This window comes from Geotrypetes seraphini, chromosome 2 (genome assembly GCF_902459505.1).
Source record: "Geotrypetes seraphini chromosome 2, aGeoSer1.1, whole genome shotgun sequence".
Taxonomy (NCBI): domain Eukaryota; kingdom Metazoa; phylum Chordata; class Amphibia; order Gymnophiona; family Dermophiidae; genus Geotrypetes; species Geotrypetes seraphini.
Genome location: NC_047085.1, coordinates 103,596,049 through 103,623,406, shown reverse-complemented (window position 1 = coordinate 103,623,406; position 27,358 = coordinate 103,596,049). Strand labels below are relative to the sequence as shown.

The window sequence follows — 27,358 nt, the reverse complement described above, 5'->3', positions numbered from 1 at the left end:
AGCACACGTGTTTGGCAGTAGATGAACTGAGATATACTGCCTAGCATTCCTTGTCCAAATTAATCTGTGTATTTTCCCTGGAAAGCTCTTGAAACAAGTTACAAGTTTAGTTAATGCTATTAAGACCAAGCTCATTCAGAGTAGTATACAATTTAGAATATTAATAAAAACACCAAGAAAAGAACTACAGTAATAAAAGAACAGATACCCCCAAAGCACCCATCCCAAAATATACCACAACCCTAAAATAATTAGTTTTCCTAATATTATAATACGTTTTCATAACAAATATTAAGTATTCTTTGTCTTCCATAATATCCTCCATTACACTATCATATTTCCAATACTACTATCCCAAAAGCTAACTGAAAAAAATAGACCTTCAGATGCTTTCTAAAGCAAACTGTATAAAATTCTCTTAAATCCTGTAGTAGACCATTCCAGATTGGAGCCAAATAAAAAAATGCCGTATTATGAATACTAATCGTATGGGCATCAGACATGGTCACCCATCTTTGTCATTAAGCTTGGTTTACTTTGTCTTTAGAGAAAAGTAAAAATATACATTATTTTCATTGAAACTGGTCTTTAGTTGGCACTTACTCTGCTTTGTTGATTTTGTTGGAATTGTTAGCTCTTTTGTTTCTTTCATTGCAATTTTCTTTCCTGCTATTTCATTGTAAATAGATGAGAGATACTCCTCAGGAAGATCTTTACTGTCATTAATACCTCGGTTCATCTTAATATACTGCTCCTTAGTCATTTTGTTCTTTACCTTGAAAAGAGAAAGCAATATGAATTGGAAGATTAGGTTTTCACTTTCAATAATCTTCTTTCTGTTAGTCCCTGAAGGATTAAGTACGCTAGATGTTCAATCCCTTCCCGTAGTCCGGGAGTTGCAGAAATCCAAACACCATGTGCTCCTCCTACCTTAGAGAGAGAGAGCTAGAGCGCTCAACAGTTCAGTCCCAAAGCTAAGCAACATAAGGGGGCATGGGAGGAACCTCCCTGGTAATGCAAAATTTCTTTGCTGGGCTGCTCTGCAAAACATGAAAACAAGTAATAAACAGGCAAAAGGCAACACAGAAAAAACACTGAGGAACAATGTAGAACTAACCTGCTGTGTGCAGTGAGCATCCACATGAAGCAGCCTTCAGTAAATGCATACTAACAGAAGAGTGACCTCCCCACAGAACCCATCTATTGTCTGGAAAATCCTGAAGCCTGTAAGGAGAATAACCGAGGCCAAAGAAAGCAAGTGATTCAGAATAACTGAGCTTACACAGAGAGGGCGGGCCGTACTGAATCATCCAAGGACTAACAGAAAGAAGATTTTCAAAAGTGAAAACCTAATCTTCCATTCTGTTACGTCCCTTTCAGATTCAGTAAGCTAGGTGACATACCAAAGCAATGGCAGCATCTAGGGAGGAACATACAAACCACAGTGGAGATGTTCAGTAATGTTAGTGTGCAAATTTATTCCACAACTAGAGAAATCTGTGCGATGGCTCGGCATGCACGTGTTTCGGCCGATATGGCCTGCCTTTATTGCTAGTATACTATCTCTTGTGCAGTGTGTGTGCATGCTTCTCGTGTGTGCAGAGGACTATAAGGAATTTTCATTAGCATTTCTAGCGTTCTGCTGAGTCTTTTCATCAACTATAGGTTACACCACGCAAGAGATAGTATACTAGCAATAAGGCTCCTGAGGCAGGCCATATTGGCCAAAACTCATGCGTGTTGAGCTATCACACAGATTTCTCTAGTTGTGGAATAAATTTGCACACCAACATTACTGAACACCTCCACTGTGGTTGGTTGGTTTCTTGTTGAACTGTGGAGGTTTTCTCCTGGTTTTTCCAGCGTTTAGGGAGGAACCTGCTCGCAACACGGTGGTCCCAAAAGCGGCATCAGAGCAAGCTGCCACATCCACCCAGTAAAACCAGGTAAACGTATGAAGGGAGGACCAAGTAAGCACCCTACAAATTTCATCTGGATGAATCGTGCAAGACTCCGCTCACAAAGCATCAACACTTCTAGTCGAGTAGGCCGTAAGGGAAACCGGTAGCTGTGAGCAACTGGCAACAGAAGTTGCAGAAATGGCCATACGAATCCAACGGGCGATCGAGGTCTTAGAGACCTACCATGCCAAGGAGAGGTGGTTAGGACAAAGAGGGATCAGACAGCTGAAAATCATTAGTCCTCTCCAAAAAAAATAAAGCAAAACTCTCTCGATTTCCAATTTACGTAAACACTGATCCTTTCTCTCTGAGCCTGTGGAATAAAACACAGGCAAACAAACTTCCTGGTTGACAAGGAAAAGCGGAAACCACCCTTGGTAGAAAGGTACAGTACAGAGAACTACTCCTGCATCCATAATTTGGAGACAGGGTTCCCTGCACGAAAGAGCTTGAAGATCTGAAATACGCCATGCCAAGACAATGGCGACCAGAAAGAAGTCTTGATCGTTGGATCCAGAAAAGCATCACCCTTCAGTGGCTCAAATGGAGCTTCCACAAGGCCCTGCAGAACAATGGTAAGATTCCACGCTGGGAAAGGTTGATACAAGGGAAGTGGCAAACAAAATGCCCCTCTAAGAAACCTGGTCACATCGGGATGAGAAGGAAGCATGAAAGGCCTGCTACCTGAGCTTTAAGGGAGACCACTGCCAAACCCTTATCTAAGCCTGCATGAAGAAAAGCTAGGACCACAAAAATGAGAGAGCCCGTTCAGGCTCCACTCGGTCCTTTCAGGCCTTGGCATAACCGCAACTCGCTGAGCACTCAAGAGCCATGCTGTAAGACCAAAACACTGAGTTCTCCATGGGCACTAGACCCTGACTGAGAAGGTTGCAATGAAGAGGAAGTGTGAGCTTCCTGTCCTGCTGTAGACAGATGAGAATTGCATACCATGGATGATGAGGCCAGTTCAGAGCAACTAGAATCAAGAGTCCAGAATGTGTCACCATCCGGCGGATGATCCGACCAACCAGAGGCCACCGAGGGAACACAGAAAACAGCTTGTGAACCAGTCATGAGCCAAGGTGTCTAGCCCTAAGATTCCACGCTCTGTGCTTTGGCTGAAGAAGCACCTGACCTACGAGTTCTCTGCTGAAGCTCTCAAGTCCATCAGGAGCTGACACCAGCGCTGTACGATCAGACAGAATGCTTTCTGAGAGAGGGACCATTCTCCCAGTCCAGGATTTGTCAACTGACTATATGTTGTTCACTCTGGCCATGTGTACCACCAAGAGAGACTGAAGATGTAACTCTGCCTAGTGAAACAGCATACGAGCTTTGTGACCCAAGGAAGCGCTTCTTGTGTCCCCTTGATGATTGACATATGCCACAGGCATGGCGCTGTCTGAGAACATTCGCACTGCTTTTCCTTCCAGAGTGAGCTAGACAGCGAGCAATGCCAGCCGAATCACCCAAAGCTCCAGGCGAGAGATTGACCAACATCTCTGACATGGAGTCCACTGCTCCTGAATGAAGCGGTCCTCATAGTAAGCACCCCAACTTGACAGGCTGACATTCGTCAAAAGAGTGATCCATTCCGAGATACGAAGAGGCTTGCCTTGGTGGAGAGCCTCCCCCTGAAGAAAAAAGCACCGACTGCTGCGAGCTGGTTCCATCCAGGGGGGTGGCATCTGAAGAGGATGACACTGCGGAGACCACCAAGAGAGGAGGGACTCCTGTAGAGAGCGTATGTGCATTCTGGCCCAGGGAACCTCCAAGGAGGCCACCATGAACCCCAGCACCTGAAGATGATGACAGACTGTGGGAGCTGGAAAGTGCAGGAGATCCCTGTGTCGAAGAAAAGGCCCAGATACTTCAAGGTCTGTGACAATGCCAACTGGCTCTTCTTGAAGTTAACAATCCAACCCAAGCACTGTAGTAGAGACACCATCTCCACTGCATGTTCACACTCGTGTTGCGACGGAGCCTGGTTCAAACAGTCGTCCAAGTAAGGATGGGCCTGGACACCCTGCCTGCGGAGAAAAGCTGATACAACCACCATCACCTTGGTGAAAGTGTGGGGAGCTGTTGTGAGCCCAAAGGAAACAGCTGTGAACTGAAAATGCTGTAGCAGAACAAGGGAACGCAGAAACCTGCAATGCTCTGGAAAGACTAGAATATGAAGGTAATTCTCAGTGAGATCCAAGGACGCCAGAAACTCCCCTGAAGAGACAGCATCAATGACTGTGTGCACTGCTACTATTTGGAAATGAGGAATCCGAAGGAAGTGATTCACCGAGTTCAGATCCAGAACAGGTCTCCAGTCCGCAAAGCAAATCTTTGGCACGATGAAATATAAGAAGTATCTGCCTAAGACCGATTCATGTTATGAAAACGGGTTCTATCGCTGCAGGATAGTGCAGACCTGTGACTCCTCTGGCCAACCCGCCGGCAAGTCCAGAAACAAATCCAGAGGCAAGTAAAAGAAGTTTACCTTGTGCCTCTCCCGAATGATGTCCAGTGCCCATTGATCTGAGAATATGTGAGTCCACTTGCAATAAAACAGAGAGAGCAAGCCCCCAACATGAAGAAGCCCTGCCTGACTTCTGGCGTCATCGGGGCTTTTGAGGAGCAGTAGCTGCCTGGGATCTGGAAGCCCGAGGACATCTGGAATTGTTGTAACAAGGGCAGTATCCCAGGGAATAACTTTGGAAGGAAGAGTCCGAAGATTCCTGAAGAAATCTGTGGGAGGGACAAAAAGTACTATGGTCCCCTCCCTAAGTTCAGCGAGACATGTTCATAGGGAAAGACTTAGGAAAGTGATCAGCAACATCAGCCATGAGGTCATCCAGACCTGTCCCAAAAAGAAGCGGACCCTTGAAAGGGAGGCTGCTTAAAATGGTCTTGGAGGCAGTGTCCCCAGGACTATGATGGATCCAAAGAGTCCAGCACGCAGATACCACATAAGCTGAGACTTTATTAAGAACTCAGATGAGATCATAAAGGGCATCTGCCACATAATTATATTACATTACATTGGTGTCTTTTATTCTGCCAATACCTTGCAGTTCTAGGCGGATTACAAAAGGAGGAGATTCTGGTCATATCCAGAAGCTTACAGGATGGTTATTTGGTTGGAACGTTTAGGATCTGGGGACAGATTGAGGTAATCAGTTATATCATGAGCTTGTCTTGATAAATTTCCTGAATAACATGGTTTTTATTTCTCTTCTGAAGGTTTTGTAGTTTGGTGCAAAGATCTATAATATTAGCTAGGAATAGGCATCCACTTACACAGAAGATACACTGTACAATCCCATGCACAAGCACGTGCTGCAAAGGAAGTGGCTGCCGCCGCCACCTTGATACCAGAAGGTGGCACTTCAAAAGGCTTTTTCAATATAAAATCCACAAACACTACTCCTCCATCACCTGGTAACCTGTGCCACGGCGTAATCTACCATAGGTCACTCAAAAAATTGATGAAAAATAGGAGCCAGCGGATAAAGCTTAGACATAGCTTTGGAGAGCCAGAAAGAGCTTCTGGAGTATCCTATTGTTCCGTAACCAGACCAAGAAGCTGTGCATGGAATGAGAAAAAGAAAAAAAATAAAAGGACAGCACATTAGAACGGTCCATGACCAAACACTGTGAAGTGAAAGGTAAAGATTCCAATTTGAGCTCTTTCAGAATATCAGCAATAAAATGATGGACAGAGACATTCTTAAACAGTCTGAACACAGAGGAGTCCTCGCCCAAATCTGGACTCTCAGGGCGAGCATGCTGACTCATCCCAGAAAGGGCAGCAGTAGGATCCAAAATAGAAACAGTATCAGGAGACAGAGGAGGCATACAATCTGTATGCAACTGCATGTCGAGCTCTGTCATAGCTAGATGAGGGGGCTCCTGAACAGGGATCTATGCTACTGGCATAACTGACCTAGAAAAAACTGACATGCCTGCTGGCTGCGTCAAACAAGCTGGGTCCGAAGCATACGCTTTCTAGAGGAGCTTTATAAAGTCCGGATAAAATTCACACCCTGTAGCCAGTAGCAGGCCCTGCTGAGGGGCATGCACCATGCCAAAGGAGTCCCTCGAGTTGGAACACAGGTTTTAGGCGCCAGACTCCAGAACAGCCTCTGGGTGATACTTTTTTTCTGAAACCATGGTCCCAGGCTGACTCTCCAGCCCTGGAAGAGATGAAGCCCAAAGCTCCTGTTCCCATACCCATCGTTGCAACATGCGGTCGCTGATCCAGTCAATACACACATTCAACAGATTAAGGGCTAAGGAGTCCACCCCAAATGATTTTTAATAAAATCGAGGGGTTTCAAGGCAGAAATAAAACTTTGAAAAAAAGATTGATAAAAATCCAAGATGGCTGCCGCCAGCGAATTCATGCCAAAAACTGCAAAAATAAAGTAATTCCAAAAATAAAAAAATAGCGATTCGAGGTTTGGGGAGGTAGGAGACCTGGACCCTACCCTTAGAAATGCTGAAAAATGAGTTTTACCAAGTTCAACAGAACAGCCCCCAAAGCTCCCATAGGAAATAATAGAGGTATACTTATAGTCTGTGCAGTGCCTTTCTGTCAGCTCTGTTTAAACTGTAGCTGAATAAAGAAAATGATTTTCTGACTCAGAAAATGCTCCAAATGAGCAAACTTGAAGATCATTGGACTGCTAGTTGAATGGACTCCAACTGTAACCTCTGCCCCACGAAACCACTCCACACGATCGGGGCGGGAATCACAGCCTGCGCCCTAAAACCCAGAGGGAATTTCACACAGGATGCATACAGCCTGCGCTTAAACCCTTGACAAGGTCAGAGGGCAAGGGAACACCTGGAGGGATGGACCATGAGTCCAAGAAGGATGACACAAAGCAGGTTGGATCCACAGGTCCACCAAAGTTTCTCTGTGAAGCAGTTCGGTTCTACGGGACTGCATCCAATCCTTCGACAGAGGACCACCGCAAAGGGGTCTCACGACACTGAAGCTACCAAAAAAGACAAACTTTATGCGATAAAAATAAAGATGCAGAGCAGGGCAGAAAACGTCTGCATAGATTGCTTGCAGAAATTAAACTGTCAGGGGCTCTAACTCTCTAAGGTAGGAGGAGCACAAGCTCAGAAAAGTGTTTGGATTTCTGCAACTCCCAGATTGCGGGAAGGAATTGAATACCTAGTGTACTGAATCTGGAAGGGACGTAACAGAATGTCTAATATTTCCTGAATATTAACTATTGCACATTCTAAGAACTAGAACCAAATTAATTGGTGTTCACATATTAGTAATCAAATATATTTATTTATTGAGTTTTATTAACCGCCTTTATGAATATACTTACACATATACACACATACATATCAATGTGTGTGCAAAGGAGATAATTGTGTTCATATTTATAATTCAGGATATACCTGATAGATTAGAGTTATGTGGTCATCAAATTCACACTGCTCAGCAGATCAAGAATCTGGGCGTTCTATTGTACGCCAGACTCTTATACTGCATACATGGGTGGTGGTGTGATTTGATTTTTTTTTTCAAAGCTCAGCAAGTTGAAGACTTAGATTCACTTGGAGGATTTTCAAACTGTGATTCAGATGATGGTTTTACATAGTTTGGCTTATCGCAATTCTTTATATTTTGGGATATTTATTATTAAAAAGTCTATATACCGCTTAAGCTACAAATAAAATCAAAGAGGTTGGTTCTACTACTAAATTATAGTACAGAATGCAACTGCTCAACTGATTTGTGGTGTTTCATGTTGTCAGTCTATTATGCGGTTATAAAAGCAATTGCACTGGTTAATAGTTGACTTGAAAATTCTTTTAAAAATCTTTCTTTTGATTCATAAAGGAGGACTTTGAAGGAGAACTTCGTAAAGACTTTAACCAATGCATGTTGATTCTCTCCGGACATCTCCAGGTGGAGTTCCTGGGTTTGTATATCAAATAATACAATACTCCCTAACTGTTGCTTTTTTTCTCTCTACAGTCAACCCAACTCATCCCACAATCTCATTTCTGCAGGGGTCCAGTTGCTTAGGACAGTGTTTCTCAACACGCGATACGTGTACCCTTGGGGTACATGGACTGCTTGTTGGAGGTATGCAGCCTAGCTGTCTCCAGGGATCCCTCCTTGCCCACCCACGGCTGAAACCGCGGCCGGGGATTCCTCTTCGCCTCCCTTTCGCCTTGCTGGCCCAGCGTGCTGTTTTGATATCACTCTGCAGGCTATCACCATGCTTTTTTCTATATGTTTTTGGGTGGTGAGCAGGAGTGTTTATTTTGAAAAAGTGGAGTTTTTTGCCAGATGAAGCAGAACTGAGGCTTTTTCTCCACTTCTTTTTTCTTTTTGTTTCTTTCCTGCTGTTTTGTGTTGTGTGATTGTTGTATGTGATTAAGGCCTTTTAGTGTTGCAGAGTGGGTGTCTGTTTCCATATGGGGTTCTGATTAGAGTAGAATAGTTGAGTTTACTGACCCTGGTCCCAAGGTGAAGTGTTTAGTGTTACTAATTTTTGGATTTTGGGGGGGATTAACCCCATGCCCTATTGTTCTTTTCTATAACCCCATGCCCTATATGTTCTTTTCTATAAAGATTTTGCAGTTCTATCCTTCTCTTCCTGTGCCTCAAGTAATGTTGATGTCAGTTATTTTATGTTGTTGGTTTACCCCTGATTTTATTATTATGTAAATCGCTTAGAAATTTTATAAGCATTGCATCAAATTTTTTTAATAAACTTGGCACCCTTTATATTATTTTCTTTGCAAATTCATAAAAGCTGAGTTTAAAATAAAAGAACACTCCAGATATGTTTATGCACATTTATAATAACATACCTGTGGACTGTGAAGGTCTGTTGTCAACATGATAATAGAATAAGCCAAGACATAGGCAGTGTCTGCACTAGCAAACAAGGTTTGTCTGTAAAGGAACACAATGCCATATTATCAGTTTGTTTAGTTAAAAGAAACCAGATATAAGCAGTCTTCCAACTCCATTCACATATATAAACAAAGCTTGATATATTAAGTCCAATGTTTCATAAATAAATACAAAAAATATAGTTCTGTATTCCTTACCCTTGGTTACATTCCAAATATCTAGCAGCAAATTTCTCCATCAGACGATCAATTTTCTGAGCCTCTCCTGGAAGACGAAAGCCCTCTAGAAACATGCGGAGGGCTGACACAAAGTCTTTGCCAGAGAAATCATGCTGATCTACATATGCGTACATGACTTCCTTGTTAAATTTATCATTGTCACCAAGGAATTCCCCAACCTGAGTCTAGAAGAACAAGGAAAAGGATGCCATTTCCTGAAAAGTTTTTGCTTTTACATTTTAAGATGTTTACATTTTAAACGTAAGAAAACTATTCTACTCAAACTAAAACTTCAGCTATGAAAAATTCCTATTAGCATCTCATTTTACCTCATATTGCTAAGCTTCTTGTACTGTTCACTAGTACATAAATTATTTTACCTGAAGTATGTGTTCTCTGTGGTTAGTGGGACACAAATTCTCACAGATATATGATGTCACTGATAGAATATGGTGTGGGAAAAAAACTTCTCCAGCTTCCACAATCTTCAAGAAGCTTATGAGAAGCCCCACTATGAATGCACATCACTTCCCATCTGCCACTGTTATGCAAAGATTGCCTCAGTGTTTTTTAAAACCTGGAGTACAATATAAGTATGTAGGCACATATCCCATTGTCCACAGAAAATACTTGCTACAGATAAATAATTTGGCTTTCTCTGAGAACAAGCAGGATAGTAAATCTTAATAGACAGGACTCCCTAGCTACAGAATGTGTTTAACTGAAAAGGGGTAAATAATAAAAAGCATTGCAACAGACAGACAACTATATATACCTAGGCTGACTTTACCCTAAGAAATACTCCAATTCAATATATGTAAAATCCCACAACAATAAAATCCAAAATGAAAATTAATATGAACATTGAAATTCAAGGAAGAAAAGATTTCAGTGTGTACCCCACAGGTTATCTACATAACTCTCTGTGGGAATTTTAGTACCCCCATCACTAATCAGAAAAACCTCCTCAAAAAAGATGTTCATTGACTTATTTGTATTGCTTAGTCATACATATTCATAGTTTTTTTTTCACAATTCATTAGAGCAAAAATCAATTTCAACTTATCCTAAATATCAGCAGTGACTCAGGAAGATAGCAACATTCAATTGGAGTGTTCAATGAAGTGTTCAATTGCTTCATCAGGAGCCACTTACTGCCTGAATGCTTTTCACTCATGCTGCATGTAAGTAGCTCCTGATGAAGAAGTTTTGAAACGGACACACCATTGAGCGTTGCTATCTGCCTGAGTCGGTTTGGGGAATAGCCCCTACCTATCTCTTACCTCATTTCGTGCTATACAGCCCAACTAGGATAACCAGAAATTGTAATTTATTTGCCTACCCAAGGATCACTGGTCCTTTCTAGATAGAACATTCATGTTTCAAGCAAGTAAACAGCAATCTTGGTTAGGCAATTACATCAATGGAGCCAGGTTGACCTATGGCGCATTTCTGAAAGAAATTAAGACTGCATTGTTTGACAGATTTATTTCCTAAACAGAAGTCATACTAAATTTAATAATTCTATGCTGACTATCCTTGAGAAATATGTTGTATTTTTACTATTTGTATTTTGTAAATCGCTGATTGTCCAGTTCTCTTCAGTGTAAACCATCTAGAAGTCGTATGATTGTGGCGGTATAGAAGAATAAAGTTATGTTATGTTATATTTAAGATAAGTTGAAATTGATTTTTGCTCTAATGGATTGTGAAAGAAGAATATGAATGTGAATATATGTATGAATAAGCAATATAACAAATAAGTCAATGGACAACTTTTTTTGAGGAGCTTTTTCTGATTAGTGATGGGGTACTAAAATTCCCACGGAGAGTTACATAAATAACCTGTGTGGGTATCCACTAAAATCTTTTCCTCCTTGAATTTCAATGTTCATATTAATTTTCATTTTGGATTCTATTGTTGTGGGACTTTACATATATTGAAACAGACAGAAAACAACATATTTTCAAAGACAACCAGCCATTTCATAATTTTTCTTCCTTTTTAGTTTTTGGAAGGCTTAGAAATTAAGAAAATGTTTATTTATCAAAGGAACAAAACAAACAGCAATGAATTCTGGAATACTGTATAAAAGAAAACAAAATAATGATTATCAGTTATTGCTGTAAAATAATACAGCACAAAAGTAAATGAATAATACTTGGATCATAAAGTCTCAGCAGTTTTGTGAAAGAAAACAATGAGAATCCAGAACAGACAAGCTTTATGAAAGGCTGACAGATATAGCAAAGTTACTCACCTGTAGCAGGTATTCTCAGAGGACAGCGAGCATATATTCTCACAACTTGGTGACATCATCTTTGGAACATGGCACAGCCAGTCAAAAAGTGTATTATCACTTTAAACCTTTACGACTGCCCATATTGTATACATGCTGCTGTCTTTCTGCCCAACGTCAGCTTGCGGGACCTCCAATTCATTAAGATAGCTAAAAAGCCAACTAAGGGAGGTGGAAGGGTTGGGAGAATATATTCCTGATGTCCTCCAACATCTGCTACAGGTGGATAACTTTGCTTTCTCCAAGGACAAGCAGGCATCATATTCTCACATCTGGGATTTCCAAACTGCCATGGTCATGTCTCTAGAAAGAGGGTAGCTGGTGACTACCATGAACCTGGTGAAATCAAAGGGTTGAAGGGTAGCTGGTATTTAGGTAGAAAATAAATTTTGCTGAACTTCTTGCCCAGACCGACTATCCCATCTGGAATGATTCTCCAAATAGTAATGGGAAGTGAAGGTATGGATTGAGGATCAGGTGGCTCCCTTACAGATGTCCTCAATAGATGTGAAAAGAAGATTGGCTACTGAAGTTGCCATTACTCAAACTTTAAGAGCAATGGCATGACCCTCAAGCGTCAGCTCAGCCTGAGCATATGCAAAAGAGATACAGCCCATCAGCCACGTGGAGATATCTCTCTTGGTGATAGGGTCAAATGATAGGAAAAGCTTAATTGGAAAAGCTTAATTGTAATTCAGTGAGGCTTAGTTTGATCCAAGTAGTAGGATAGTGCATATTTATAGTCTAATATGTGTAGAGCCGCCTCACCAGGATAAGAATGTGGTCTCAGGAAGCAGACAGGTGGAACTACTGACTGGTTGAAATTAAATTTAGAGACAAATTTCAGGAGAAACTTTGGATGTGTGCAGAGACTCCCTAGTCATCAGTAGTAGTATAGAAACTTTCAATAAACAATGAACTCTGTCAATGTATAATGTTGTATAAGGTTGAAAATGAAAAACCATCAGATTCGGCTTAACTTAAAATCTTGGCATATACTTTGTCTACGTTTATCAAGGAAATTGGTCTATAATTAGACAGTTTGATGGGATCTCTGCCTGGCTTAGGAATAAAATGATTTTAGACTCTAAAAAGGAGTGTTTATAGAGAGTTAGTAATTTTGGAGCTAGCAGATTGGAGAAGATTAAGTAAAATTCAATAGTTAGCCCATTATTACCGGGGGCTTTGTTTTTTGGTAGTTAATTGCATCTGTAATCTCCAATAATGAAATGTCTGCTTCTAAGAATGCTTCCTGTATTAGGGTTAATTTAGAATGTTCAATGTTGTCTATAAAATTATGAAAACTTGAATCTGATGAGTCCATTTCTGGGTCATATATTTGTCTGTAATAATTTAAGAATTGTTGTGCTATATGGGAATCTGTAAAGTAAGCTGTACCATTTGAATCAATGATATGGGAAATGTGAATATAGTTTTGTTTCGTTTTCAAGTATTGGGCCAACATATGGCTTGATTTGTTGTTTTCGGCATACTAGGTAGATTTTTGTAAAAATATAGACGATATAGCCTCTTTGCTTAAAACTGTATTCTATTTGTATTTCGCAGAAAGGAGTTTTTGGTATTTATTTACCAGTTAAATGTAAGTTTTCTAATGACTTAAGTTCTTGTTCAAGGAGATCTGCTTCTTTTTTCCATTATTTAGGCCTGCATTGTAGTTTATAAACATTCCTTATAGATATTTTAAAGGCATTTCACCAAATGTGAACTGGGTAATTTTGAATATCCTCTATAGATTGTTTTAATAAAAAGTTTCATCATTTTTATGTATGTAACTTTTTGTAAACCATCTTGGAAAAAACAGTATAGAAATTTAAAAAATAATAACTTAAGGAATGAGAGTTGAACCACCATGAGGTATTCTTTTTTTTTTTTTTGGGGGGGGTTGACATCTGTGTGAGATACTAAGACTGCAGAGTCATCTGAGATGGTCAAACTATGTATAAGAGTATGGGATAATAGGAGAATAAGGAATTTGGAGACTAAAAAGAAGTCAATCCTATAGTAGTTTAAATGAGGAGAAAAAAATAAATTATTTCCCTGTAGGACTGAAAAGTCTCCATGGGCCTACTAATCCTAAAGAATGCTTAAGAGAGTTAATGACAAGATTTGATTTGGATTAGTGAAAAGAACAAGTGAAATGTCTATCAAAAATATGGTCTTGGATAAATGTCCACTTAGGATTAAATTGGGAGAAGTGGAATTTTTTATTTCAAAGCAATGTTGTGAAAAAAATACTAGAGAATCCTTATTGGGTGCATAAATGTTACAAAGCGTTAATAGCAAATTGTTTATGGTAACTTCTAATTTTATCTACCTGCCTTCAGTGACATCAGATTGTTTAATGATATCTAATTGTAAGGATTTGTGATTTAAAATTGAAACACCATTTTTTTTCCTTAACAGCTGAATATGCAGTCAGTAAGTAGTTTTTATTTAAAAAGATGCTTACGAGTGAGCCAGGTAAATGGGTCTCCTGGATAAAAGCTACTTCTGCTTTACTTTTAGACAAATACAGTGATCATTTATTTTCCTTTTGATGGTGTTATTCAACCCTTTTATGTTACTAGAGACTACTCTGGGCTAATGATATACAAGGAGCTGGTGAAGTTCTCAGCCCAACCAAAAAGAGAATGAGGTGGAGAAATGAAACTTATGAGTTATTCCATATTTTTCTTGATACTTTTTGTTTCATTTCATTTCATTGAAAAGAAACATGTCAAGAAACATGTGGACTAACTTGTAAGTTTCATGCCTCCACATCATTCTATTCTTGGTTGGGCTGAGAACTTTTCAGTGGTCCTTCGTATATCTTAGGCCTTTATAAAATTCAGAATTATAGAACAGATAAGGAGCACAGTCATTACCTACAGCATAAGGATGACAGTAAGAGAATGTATAAACAAAACAATTTCCTATCTAAACCTGAACAGTCACCAATATACAAAATAAAAGGTGCCAGTTTAACTGAAGCACATACGGGTGAGATGAGGTTACAGAATAGAATACCTGCCTTAACATTAGACATGGGTTGTAACTAGACAGCTTGAAATGAGGTTGTGAGGTGGTAGACTTAGGAGCAATATTAGTAACATAGTAAATGAGAGCAGATAAAGACATGAATGGTATATCCAGTCTGCCTAAGTCACTCTTATTATATATTTGTGGTTAAAATGTCTTTTCTTAAATATTTCTGGGCAATAGACCATAGAAGTCTGCTCGGTACTGTCTTTAGGTTCCCAGTGCTGGAATTGCCTTTGAAGCCCACTCCAGTCTATTCTAACCATCCTGTCATTGACATTTCTATCAAAGCCCTCTCCAATTCATCCTAAACCAAATCACCATATATGGGATACAGACCATACAGGATTGCTCAATACAAGCCATAGTTTGTTCTATACCATTCATTTTCTAATTAGAGATCCTCGGTGTTCATCCCATGCTTTTTTTGAATTCCATCACCGTTTTCACCCCCACCACCTCGCTCAGAGGGCATTCCAGGCATCCACCATTCTCTCTGTGAAAAAGAATTTACTAACATTACTCCTAAGTCTGCCACCCTGCAGCCTCAATTCATGCCATTTAGTGCCACCCTGCAGCCTCAATTCATGCCATTTAGTTTTATCATTTTCCTTTCTCTGGAAAAGATTTGTTTCTATATTAATACCTTTCAAGTATTTAAATGTCTGTATCATATCTCCCCTATCCCTCCACTCCTCTAAAGTACAGAGTTAGGAAATTCTTTTTCATGAAGAAGGTGGTTGATGACTGAAATGCCAACCCAAGGGAGGTGGTGAAGATGAAAATCAAAAAAGTGTAGGGTGAACAGAAAGGATTTCTAATTAGATGATGAATGGTATAAAATGAAGAACTAAATCCAGTATTGGGTAGACTTACAGAGTCTAAGTCCCTTATTTGGCAATTCAGTTTAGGACAGGCTGAGGAAGGCTTCAGTGGAAACTCCAGTAATTTGGAACATGAGGACAGTGTTGGGCAGACTTTTGTGGCATGTATCCAGCAAATGACAAGATGGTTTGGATAGGCCGAAGTGAGCTTTGCTGGCAACTCTAGGAACTGGAACCTAAGAACAGTACCAGATGTCTTTCTACTGTCTATGTCCCAGAAATATCAAAGAAAAAAAGGACAATTTAATCATGAATTTATAATGCGTGTGACTATTGGGGAGACTGGATGGACCATTCAGGTCATTATCTGCTGTCATTTACTATTTACTATGTAAACAAACCAGTATTATGAGATGAGTGTTAAATAGAAGTAATAAATTTGCATCAGATGCAGAAAACCTGTGAGGGAATCAGTGGGACCATTGGATGATTATTATTATTAGGATTTTATATACCGCCTATCAAAGTTATCTAAGCGGTTTTACAATCAGGTACTCCAGCATTTTCCCTATCTGTCCCAGCGGGCTCACAATCTATCTAACATCTATCTAACATGATCAAGGAGCAAAAGGGATGCTCAGGGAGGACAAAGCCTAGCAAAGAGACTGAATGAATTCTTTGATTCGGTCTTTACGGAAATGGTTTTCAAGGGTGATGATGCGGAAGAACTAAAAGAAATCTCGGTGAATCTGGAAGATGTATTAAGCTAAATCAGCAAATAAAAAAAGTGATAAAAGTACTCAAACATGAAATTGCTGACCTGCTGTTGGTGATCTGTAACCTGTCACTAAAATCATCTGTAGTATCTGAAGATTGGAGGGTGGCCAACGTTACGCCGATTTTTAAAAAGGGTTCCAGGTAAGCCTCACTTCAGTACCAGGCAAAATGGTGGAAAGAATTATAAAAAATAAAATTATGGAACACGTAGACAAACATGATTTAATGAGACAGTCAGCATGGGTTCAGCCGAGGGAGATCTTGCCTCACCAATTTGCTTGACTTCTTTGAAGGTGTGAATAAACATGTCGATAAAGATGAGCCGGTTAATGTAGTGCATCTAGATTTTCAGACAGCTTTTAACAAAGTTCCTCATGAGAGACTCCTGAGAAAATTAAAGAGTCATGGGATATGTGGCAAAGTTCAGTTGTGGATTAGGAATTGTTTATTGGATAGAAAACAGAGGGTAGAGTTAAATGGTCATTTTTCTCAATGGAGGAGAGTAAACAGTAGAGTGCTGCAGGGATCTGTACTGCGACCAGTGCTATTTAACTTATATATAAATGATCTGGAAATTGGAATGATGAGTGAGGTGATTAAATTTGCAGATGACACTAAACTATTCAAAGTTGTTAAAACATAAGCCCATTGTGAAAAATTGCAGGCAGACTTTAGGAAATTTGAAGACTGGGTGTCCAAGTGAAAAATTAAATTTAATGTGAACAAATGCAAATTGATGCACATTGGGAAGAATAACCGAAATCAAAGATACCGGAGGCTAGGTTCCACCTTGGGGGTTAGCGCCCAAGAAATGATCTGTGTGTCATGGTAGACAATACGATTAAACCTTCCACCCAATGTGTGGCAGCAGTGACCAAAAAAGCAAACAGGATGCTAGGAATTATTAAAAAAAAGGATGGTTAACAAGACTAAGGGCTAGATTCACTCACCTGCCTGATTCGTGTCCGCTTCGGGCAGGTCCAATGGATTCTTCAAGCAATAATATTCTAATGGGGGCTAGTGTGCGATCCAGATGCATGCGCAGACCATCTACTTTCCCTGTAGATGGTCTGCGCATGCATTCGTGTTCGTTTTTGCTGCGGGTTTTTTTTTTGGGGGGGGGCCCAACTCTCCTGCTACCTACCATCAGTTGTCTTGAAGGACGATCCCCAGTGGTAGCAGCAGCCTCTTTAAAAGGTTAAAAACTTACTGGCACTGACTCTCCTGCTCTCTGCCGCCTTCCCTGCAGTGCCACTTTAAACACACGGGCTTGCACTGCAGGGAAGGCAGCAGAGAGCAGAAGAGTCGGGGCAGCAGAGATCAGTCTAGGCGGCAGAGATCAGGGGGAGTTTGGGGCAGCAAAGTCAGGGCTGAAAAGCAGGAGAAGGGCAGAGAGCAAGGCGGTGCGAGGAGCTAAACAATGCAGCCAACAGCCACTGTTCCCCCCCCTCCCCAGGGCTTCTGCAGAGTAAAGGCAGCCAGATCAGGGCAGCAAAGAGTAGGGCGTGCAGAGAACAGGGCAGAAATCAGGCCGGCAATGGAGCTGGAGAGTGGGAAAGGACATTTGCGACTGGTCCCCAGCAGTCGCTTCTTGGGTTAATCGGCCAGCCCAGTCGGTTTGCAAAATTTGTTTTGTGAATTGCGTCCCTGCCTACTTTGCATGCCCTTCCCCTCATTTGCATCTGCGGATCAGAATCGGATTGGCAGAGAGGTAAGTGAATCTGGTCGTAGTAAAACTGGATCGCAAACCGATCAGTTTACTTTGTAAATCTAGCTCTAAGAATGTTATAATGTCTCTATATCGCTCCATGGTGCGACCTCATCTGGAGTACTGCATTCAATTCTGGCCTCCTTATCTCAAGAAAGATATTGCGGCACTAGAAAAGGTTCAAAGAAGAACAATCAAAGTGATAAAGGGGATGGAACTCCTCTCGTATGAGGAAAAACTAAAAAGGTTAGGGCTCTTCAGCTGGGAGATATGATTGAAGTCTACAAAATCCTGAATGGAATAGAACAGGTACAAGTGGATCGATTTTTTACTCTGTCAAAAATTATACAGAATAGGGGAAAATCAGTGTTCCCGCTAAGCTGCGCTGGCGTGCGCTGGCGCACAAAATATTACCTCGCAGCGCACAAGTTTATCGTCACAGCGCACACAGTGTAGAGCACAGTTCTTCAACCGCCGGTCCGCAAAAAAATCTTGCCGGTCCGCGAAGGATTCGGTCCCCGCCGCAACGAAAGGCCGGCGTCAGCTGACTTGCAACTTCCTGTTGCAGTCGCGGTGCCTGGACTCCTGCCTTCGCCGGGACTCCTGCCTTCCACCGCGTTTGCCTCCTGCCTTGTCTCCGCACCTCCAGACCAGCAGCGGCAGCTCTGTATATTTTTAACTTCGGCACAGAGCTGCCCCTAATCAATAGTTTAGCGCGGTTTCATGAGGCAGCTTCGGGGCCTTTGCTATGCCGGCCCGCTTCGATGATGCGATGTGGGCCGGCCTAGCAAAGGCCCCGAAGCTGCTTCATGAAACCGCGCTAAACTATTGATTAGGGGCAGCTCTGTGCCGAAGTTAAAAATATACAGAGCTGCCGCTGCTGGTCTGGATTCTTGGCCCACTGAAGGAGGGCAAAGAGCAGCTGTCCTGAAGGTTTCCCTTCCTCTCGCCTTTGCAGGTCCCTTTTTTCCACCTTTTTTTTTTTTCTTCTTCAAACGGCAACGGGCCCCAGCATCGACATCAATCAAGTAAGTTCCACTGTTCCTTGCAAGCGGTTCTGCTCGGCCAAAGCTTCCCCTCTGACATGAGCCACCTCAGGGGAAAGAAAGTGACCCGCAAAGGTAAGGGGAAGGGGGCAGATAATGGAAGTTGGAGGGGGGGAGAGAGAAGGAGCAGATGATGGAATGGAGGAGATGAGAGAGAGAAGGGGACAGATGATGGAAGTGAGAAGAAGGGAGAGAGAGCAGAAGGCAGATGGATGTCAGTTGAGAGGGGAGAGCAGATGCTGAATGGAAGTGGGGAAAGAACACATACTGGATGGAAGGAGATAAATAAAGGGGGAAGAAAATTGTAAGATAATGGAGGGGTGAGGGAAAGGGGTGACAAGCTTTCCCCACTCCCTTTGCAGCAAGGGAAGGAATGAGAGAGAGAGAGGAAGACATTGCACATGGGGGGTGGAGTAGAGAGGAAGAAATGCTGTGCAGTGGTGGGGAGAAAAAAAAGAGTGCACTTTGTGTAGTTTAATTTTGTGATTACCATTGTGTATTATTAATAAGATTATATTGTATGTCTATGAAAAATGAATGGAAGAAATGGTGTATACAATTAGTGCTATTATTATGGGGGTGAGGTCAAGGGAGGAGCTTGGACAGGTCTGGGGTAGGGGTCTAAGGTGCAGCTTTTGGGCCTCCCAAACAAAAAAGCGTTCCGCTGCCTATGTATACTGTGTTCTTCAGTGGAGTCTGGCTGGTACTTGACAACAGTTTGGGGCCAGATACTAATCGGGTTAAATAGGGAGGATAGCTCTACCAGCATTGGATCCTTGTATCTAAACAGTTAAGACAGGTTAAATGATTAGTAAAATAGCCCTTCCATCTGCAATGAAACCTACTCATGCTTGAAATAGAATAGTTAATATCACCTGGCCGAAAAGAGACAGGGCTGAAGTTTATGTGGCTGAGAATACATATCAGTTTCATAAGCAAATCCCATGTGTTCTTTATGCCTTAGAGAGTTTCCCTTTGTAAATTTTCCTGTTACACTATACGGACTAGAGTATGTCCCCATGAACCTACAAATCTTAAATTCAGTTCCATAACTGGCCTGGAACTTAAGCTGGCCTGATGCCTTGACAACATATTTATTTGGCTCATAACTTGCTGGCGCCCGATATTTTTAGCTCACAGTGAAAAAAGTTTGCTCACAACACCCGCCCGCTTAGAGGGAACACTGGGGGAAATACTTTTAAAACCAATAGGAGGAAATATTTTTTTCACTCAGTTAAGCTCTGGAACACGTTGCAACGTTCACTCGGTTAAGCTCTGGAATTGACAACGTGTTCAGTTAAGCTCTGGAACACGTTGCCAGAGGTTGTGGTAAGAGCAGATATTGTAGCTGGTTTTACGAAAGATTTGGACAATTTCCTGGAGGAAAAGTCCATAGTATGTTATTGAGAAAGACATGGGGGAAGCCACTGCTTGCCCTGGATCAGTAGTAAGGAATGTTGCTACTCCTTAGGTCTTGGCCAGGTACTAGTACCTGGATTGGCCACCATGAGAACAGGCTACTGGGCTTGATGGGCCATTGGTCTGACCCAATAAGGCTATTTTTATGTTCTTAGGGTAGTTCTGGTGGCTCCACTGGCTAACCTTGTGAATGCTTCTCTAGAGTTGGGAGTGGTATTGGAGGTCGGATGTGGTCCCTCTCCAAAAAAGTAAAGGAAGGAAGAGGTAGGGAACTACAGGCCAGTAAGACTGACTTCTGTGGTAAGAAAATTAATGGAAATGCTTTTAAAACAGAGAATAGTGAAGTTTCTGGAATTCAATGGATTACAGGACCTGAGGTGACATGGATTCACTAGAATTAATGGTAAGAAATATAAGGCCAGAGAAACAAGATGGCGGTGGCGTGAAAGCGTTCAGTGCCAGAGTTCTATCTTACCTTGTATTGCTTTGTTTGTTTTCTGCGGTAAACATTTCTTTTGGAGATTATGCCCCATAGCGGACCTCTCCTCGCCAAGGCAAACGCAGATAGACCGGTATCTGACAAGCTCACCAGCCACTACAGGGGGAATCCCCACTGCTGCTCCGCTGGAAGGAGACATCGGAGCCTTGGGGCTTGAAATATCTTTGTCCCCCCCACGCCCCCACAGCTCGCTCACTGCCTAATCCGGCAGAGGATGGCCGAAGCCCAGTTGAGTCCGATGCCATCACACGGGAGGAGAACCATGCTATCCAGGATGCCGAATCAACAGCCTATCAAGGAGCAGAGGGATCTGACTCCTCAGCGGTGACTTTAGAAAGTATATGGAAAGTGCTCCAGAGACTCGAAGCTGCTTCTACCAAATCTGCAAATGATATCTCTAAGGTAGTAAATAAACTAGATGAATTACCTACATCTGTTCAGAATATTCAACTAGAAACTAACTCTAAGTACGAACAAGTAAATAAAGAAATTTCTTTGTTACAAAATTCCTCAGCAAATATGGTTAAGGACAGAGCTGTTCTTCAACGAAAAATTGAGCAATTAGAAAATTATACTAGAAGGCTCAACTTGAGATTATTAAATTTTCCTAAATTAGCTCTGACTACACCTATTGAAACATTTAAAAGATATCTTATGGACATACTCAAGTTTCCCTCTGAAATGATTCCACCAATAAATGGAATTTACTTTCTACCAAGGAAACCAGATAATCCTCAAGATAAACAACCTGATAAAATACAAGAGTTGGATTTGAACAACTTAACTGGATTACTTGAAACCTCCCAGGAAGAAATCCAATATTGTGGTACATTGATTGTTTTACTAATTTTTGAACAAGACTTAAATGATATAATGAAATCCTATTTTCGGTTTTCTCAAACTTTGTTCCTGGGAGAGAAATTATGTATTTTTCCTGATGTGACAAAATCCACTCAGGAACACAGAAAATTATTCCTGAGTATGAGGGAGGAGACAAAAAAAAATTAGGAGCTACCTTTTTACTAAGTTATCTATGTAAATGTTTAATTAAATATACAGAAATGAAGTACATTTTATTTTTGTTCCTGAACAGCTCCGTAATTTTCTGGATACAAAGAAGTTAACTCAATTATGAACAGAGAAGCATAGAAATTTAGACCGGATTGATTCACGTTATGCCTTTTACCTTTAGTATGTATTTAAATACTGTTTGAGATCTCCTTATCTCCTTAATTTTTCTTGTTTCTTATGAGTAATCAATAGTGGTCTAAGGAAGAGTCTAAATAATATTCTTAAAATTTATATATTACATAATGGAAAAAATTTCTAATTAAATTGGGGTGTACTTGCACCCTATTTCCTGTTAATTTTTTTTCAACACAAATATGTAATTCTTCTTATTTTTCACTTTATACTTATCTGAATTTCTGTAACAAGAGGATTCTTGTGTTTTTGTTTTAAAATACATAAATAAAAATAAATAAATAAATATCAGGCCATGCATTTGGACTGCAAATACTCAAGAAAACCGTATAGTTTAAGGGGGTGAAGAATTTTTTGTGCATGAAAGAGGAGCGGGACTTGTGTGTGATAGTACGTGGCCAAACAGGTTGAAAAGGCGACGGTAGAAACTAGAAGGATGTTTGGGTGAAAAGGGAGAGGAAAGTTAATTAAGAAAAAGGAAATAATGATGCCCATGTATAAGATTCTGGTGAAACCCCATTTAGAATATTGTGTACAATTCTGGAGACTGTACCTTCAAAAAGATATAAACAGGTTGGAGTCGGCCCAGATGAGTCACTAAAATGGTTGTTGGTCTTTATTATAAAGCGTATGGGGACAGACTTAAAGATCTCAATATGCAAACTTTGGAGAAAAGGCAAGAAAGGGGAGACATGATAGAGATGTTTAAATACCTCTATGCATGAGGAAAGTCTCTTTCAATTGAAAGGAAAACTGTAGAATGAGGGGCCACAGGGTGAAGGAAAAAGGGAACAGACTCAGAAGTAACCTTAGAAAATACTTTTCACAGAAAAGATGGTGAATGCATAGAATGGCCTCTCAGGAAAGGTGGTGGAGATGAAAAGTGTATCTGAATTCAGGAACACTGGTATTAAGTATGTTGGATCTCTAAGGGAGAGGAAGAGATAGCAAATAGCATGGCTAGGCAAACTAGAAAGGTCATGTGGTCTTTATCTGCCTTCATTTTGCTATGTTTCTACAGTCAATTTTGAATTCCATCATTGTTTTTTGTTCCACCCCTTAAGGGAGGGTATTCCAGGCATCTACCACTCCCTCTCTGTTATTTCTTGATATTACCTCCTAAGTCTACCACTCTGTACATTCAATTCATGTTCTCCAGCTCTACCACTTCTACATCTTGCAAAAACATGTGGAGGGGCATAATAAAAAAAAAGTCTAAGTCTCCTTTTGGCCTAAGGCCCTAGGCACCCAAAGTAGGCAGCAGGGAATTGTCCATTCTTGAAAAACACGTCCAAAATGTGGGCTTTTTCGAGAATGTCCTACCTGTACGTTCAGGAGTTTAATTGCCCAGACCTCCACTATGTCTATCTTTAAGCCCTATTCTTAGGGGGAAAAAAATTGCCCAAGTCCCAAACACCCAAAACAAGATCTTTTAGGAATGAGAGGGACCAGTCCTTCGTCTAAAACCACGATTCTCTATCATAAGTGCCTCTCCTGCCAACACTCCCTCCCCCCACCCCTGCAATCTTTGCCGGCAGGAGAGATGCCCAATCTCTCCTGCTGGCACTCCCAAACTCCCCCACAATCTCCTGCCACTGAAGATTGCCAGGGGGGGAGGGGTCAGGAGTGGCGGCAGGAGAGACTAGGCATCTCTCCTGCCGCAATCGTTGGGGGGTGGGGGAATGGGTTGCCTGGGCTGCTGAACTGATCGCAGCAGCCGCGATCAGCTCAGCGGCCCTATTCGGAACTTATACATGTTTTGACTTGGTCTAAGTCAGGCAACCTGTTAAACTTTTTGATTATGGCTGCCAGACAACTAAGTCTAGGTTGGCCCATATCCCACCCACCTTCCGCCCTACCTACTCCTTCAAAAACGCCCCTTTTCGCTCTGGGCACACAGACGCAGTGAAAAGCCTAAGCTGGTTTTAGATATGTCTAAAACCCTGTTCGATTATCAATACTTGGACAACCTGCCTTTTTGATCGTCCAAGTGCTGATTTAGGCGGGTTTTTAAACGTATTTTGTTTTTAATTATGTACCTCTTAGTCAGTGTATATTAACACCTTTTAAGAATTTAAATAATTTATCATATCTCCCCAGTCCTTCCTGTCCTCAAGTCTCATTTTAGTGCAAACCTCATAACATTTTTGTCATTTCCTCTAAATTGCTTTATGTCCTTAGCAAGACATGGCCTCCAAATCTGAACACAATAATCCAAATGGGACCTCACCAATAAAGGCATTAACATCGTTCTTCTGCAGCTATGATTCTCTCTGTGCAGCCCACTGCCTTTTTACACTGTTTTGCCACTTTGAGATATCAGACACTATATCAACCCAAGGTCCCTCTTCCGATCTGTACACAACAGCCTCTTATCCCATCACATATAGCTCCTTTGGATTTCTACACCCCCACATGCTTCCCATAAAACCGTAAAAACATAAAAATAACCATACTGGGTCAAACCAGAGGTCATCTAGCCCAGTCTCTTGTTTCCAATAGTGGCCAATCCAGAATTATAGACTTTTCTCCAGTAACTTGTCCAAACCTGTTTTAAACCCAGATACACTAACTTGCTGTTACCAGATCCTCCAGCAACAAGTTACATTACTTAGCTATTCATGGAATAAAAAATGTTCATCTATTTATTTTATTATTTTAAAAATTTGTATTCCACTTATAACCTAAACAGATTATAGTATTGATTTAAAAGTATTATCATGTAACTTCATAATGTGTCCCTTAGCCTTCATATTTTCTAAAAGAGTAAACAATTGATTCCCATTTACCCATTCTAGTTCTACTCTACTCAATCATATCCTCTCTCAGCTATGTTAGAGGTGTTCTATTCCCTTAATCATTTTGTTCTCCTTTCTTTGAACCTTTTCTAATTCTACTCTTATCTTTTTTGAGATACAGCAACCAGAACTGAACACAATACTCAAGGTGAGGTAGAACTATGATGTGAAGCAAGGAAATTATAATCTTCTTTGTCTTAAGTTTCTATCCCTTTACTAATAATTTCTAGCATTCTATTTGCTTTTTTGGCCACTGCCACACATCAAGCAGAAGATATTAATGTATTATCCACAATGACATCAAGATCTTTTTCTTGGGTGGTAATTCCTAAAGTGGAATGTAGCATCAAGTACCTATGATTTTTTAGAGAATGACATGGAAATAGAATTTGTCTTTGTCCCAATGGATAACCGCAGGAAATCATCCAGGGAAGAATCAGAGTATGAATGGGCACAGCCACTAATCCCCAAGCCTTGCATTGAAGAATGCTGGTGTAGAAGGACTCAGGTTGAGAAAGACACTAAAGAATAACACAGAATGGTTTCCTGCAGGGACGGAAACAGGGATGAAATCTGTCACTGTGTCCTTCTTCCCAAAGCGTGTTATGTTGTACTTGTCCACATTAAATTTCATCTCCCATTTAGATGCCCAGTCTTCCAATTTCCTTAGTTCTTCCTGCAATTTCTCACAGTACTCATGCATTTTAACAACTTTGAATAGTTTTGTATCTTGTACAAATTGAATTACCTCACTTGCCTTTCCAATTTCCAGATCATTCATAAATGTTAACTAGTACCAGTCTCAAAACAGATCCCTAAGACAATACACTATTCACCTTTCTCCATTGAGCAAAGTGGTCATTTAACCCTGCCCTCTGTTTTTGTTTTTTAAAATCTATTAACCAGTTCTCAATCCACAACAGAACATTGCCTTCTATTTCTTGGATTTTTAATTTTCTCTGAAGTCTCTCATGGGGGACTTTGTCAAAAGTTTTCAGAAATCTAGATACCCTATATCAACCGGTTCACCTTTATCAACATGTTTATTCATGCCTTCAAAGAATTTTAAATACCAATATTAGACTATCTTTCTAATTTTTGTAGATCACTTCTCATGTTATCTACTCCCTCCAGGGTGTCCACTCTTCATATCATATGCCAAACAGCAAACCTTTCCTCATAACCTGTCAGTAAGGTTGCTTCAAATATATTGAACAGAATTGGCCCCAGTATTGATCTTTGAGGCACTCTACTACTCAGCTTTCTTTTCTCCAAATGAATTTAATTTATTAATCACCATCTTCTGTTAGCCAGTCAGTTTCTAATCCAGTTCATCATTTCAGATCCTACCGTCAATTCACTCAGTTTATTCATGAATCTCCTATAATAAACTGAAATCCAACTCGATTAAATTCAGTACATGTCCTCAATCTGGTTCAGTCAAGAAAAAAAAATCAAACATTCATCTGGCATGATTTTCCTCAGATCTTGCAACTCATTAGATTCTAGAATGTTCACTATCCTTTCACTCAGCTGCACCTCCTTGCATTAATTTTCCAACCATCAAATTAAGACTTAGTGACCTATAGTTTCCCACTTCGTCTCTATCAGCATTTTTGTAAAGTAGAACCATATCTTCTCTTCTCAAATCCAATGGAATTGCGCTCATCTCCTTGGATTTATTAAACAAATCTTTAAGAGGACCTTAAGGTAGACAATTAATAGAATAGGTAATAGTATGGATCTCTGTGGTACCTTAACAAAGTGCTGTTGAGGACAGAACCGATTACTGCCTGTGATACCTGGCCCAGATAGCAGTCTAAAGTATGATATTAGTCAACACCTCCCCAGCATCTGATACAGCTCCTGGACCCAAACCAACTGATGGACTGTACTGGACTTAGAAGCACCAAAAATTTGTTCCTGGCCATGAAGACCTTTCTGTGAGCATAGCGTTAACGGTTTGCCAAAATAATAGAAATGCTGGTTATATTTATCCAAAATGGACATGCAAAAATCATTGGTGGCTTTTTACAAAAAAGATACCTGAAGTGAAATCAAACAGCTCAATGACTGCAGTTAAAACCTGACTGGATCACTTAACACCTATAAAAAGAGCCTGAGAGGGCAACTGATTAAACCCCCCCCCCCCCCAACAATCAACAACCCTACTCAAGGAAGTACTGAGGACAGCAAGCACCTGCATGATGATGAAAGTGTTTAAAATTTTTGAGGGATTAAGTTGAACAAAATTTTAATGAGGGGCAACAATAACAGGTCTGATGGGCTCCACATCAAAACAAAAACTGAGATAGTCTCCACATGATTGAGGCAAGAAAATGACAACCATGTATGCTGGTTTCTAGGAGAATGTTGAAGCTGGAAAACTTGCTATCCTGCTTGTCCTCAGAGTAAACAGAAAAACTAGCTGCAATGAAACGTAAATGCGTACACAAATATTTAAAAAAATGGGTAGAAATAATTGCTTTGGCTTGTCCATTTGCGACTGTATAACCTGGTATAGATAACTGGGAAAAATATCATTGCGGTTGATTTTTTAAAGCTAATTATCTGGGTAACATACAACTAATGTTCACCAAGTTTAAGCAGTGATATTCAGCAACATTAGCCAGATAATGCTGCTGAATAATATATTTACTCATCTCAGCACTAT

General features: G+C 40.6%; 1 protein-coding gene across 1 annotated transcript in view; it reads right to left on the bottom strand.

Moving 5' to 3' along the window:
* ARFGEF1 (ADP ribosylation factor guanine nucleotide exchange factor 1) overlaps positions 1–27,358 on the bottom strand; it is a 382,919-nt gene that overhangs the window by 153,788 nt on the left and 201,773 nt on the right. Inside the window, exons 16-18 of the mRNA XM_033933351.1 lie at positions 9,051–9,256; positions 8,808–8,892; positions 604–775 (exon numbers count right to left, since the gene is read on the bottom strand). Of these exons, the coding sequence (XP_033789242.1) occupies positions 604–775; positions 8,808–8,892; positions 9,051–9,256 (463 nt within the window). The remainder of the gene's footprint in view (positions 1–603; positions 776–8,807; positions 8,893–9,050; positions 9,257–27,358) is intronic.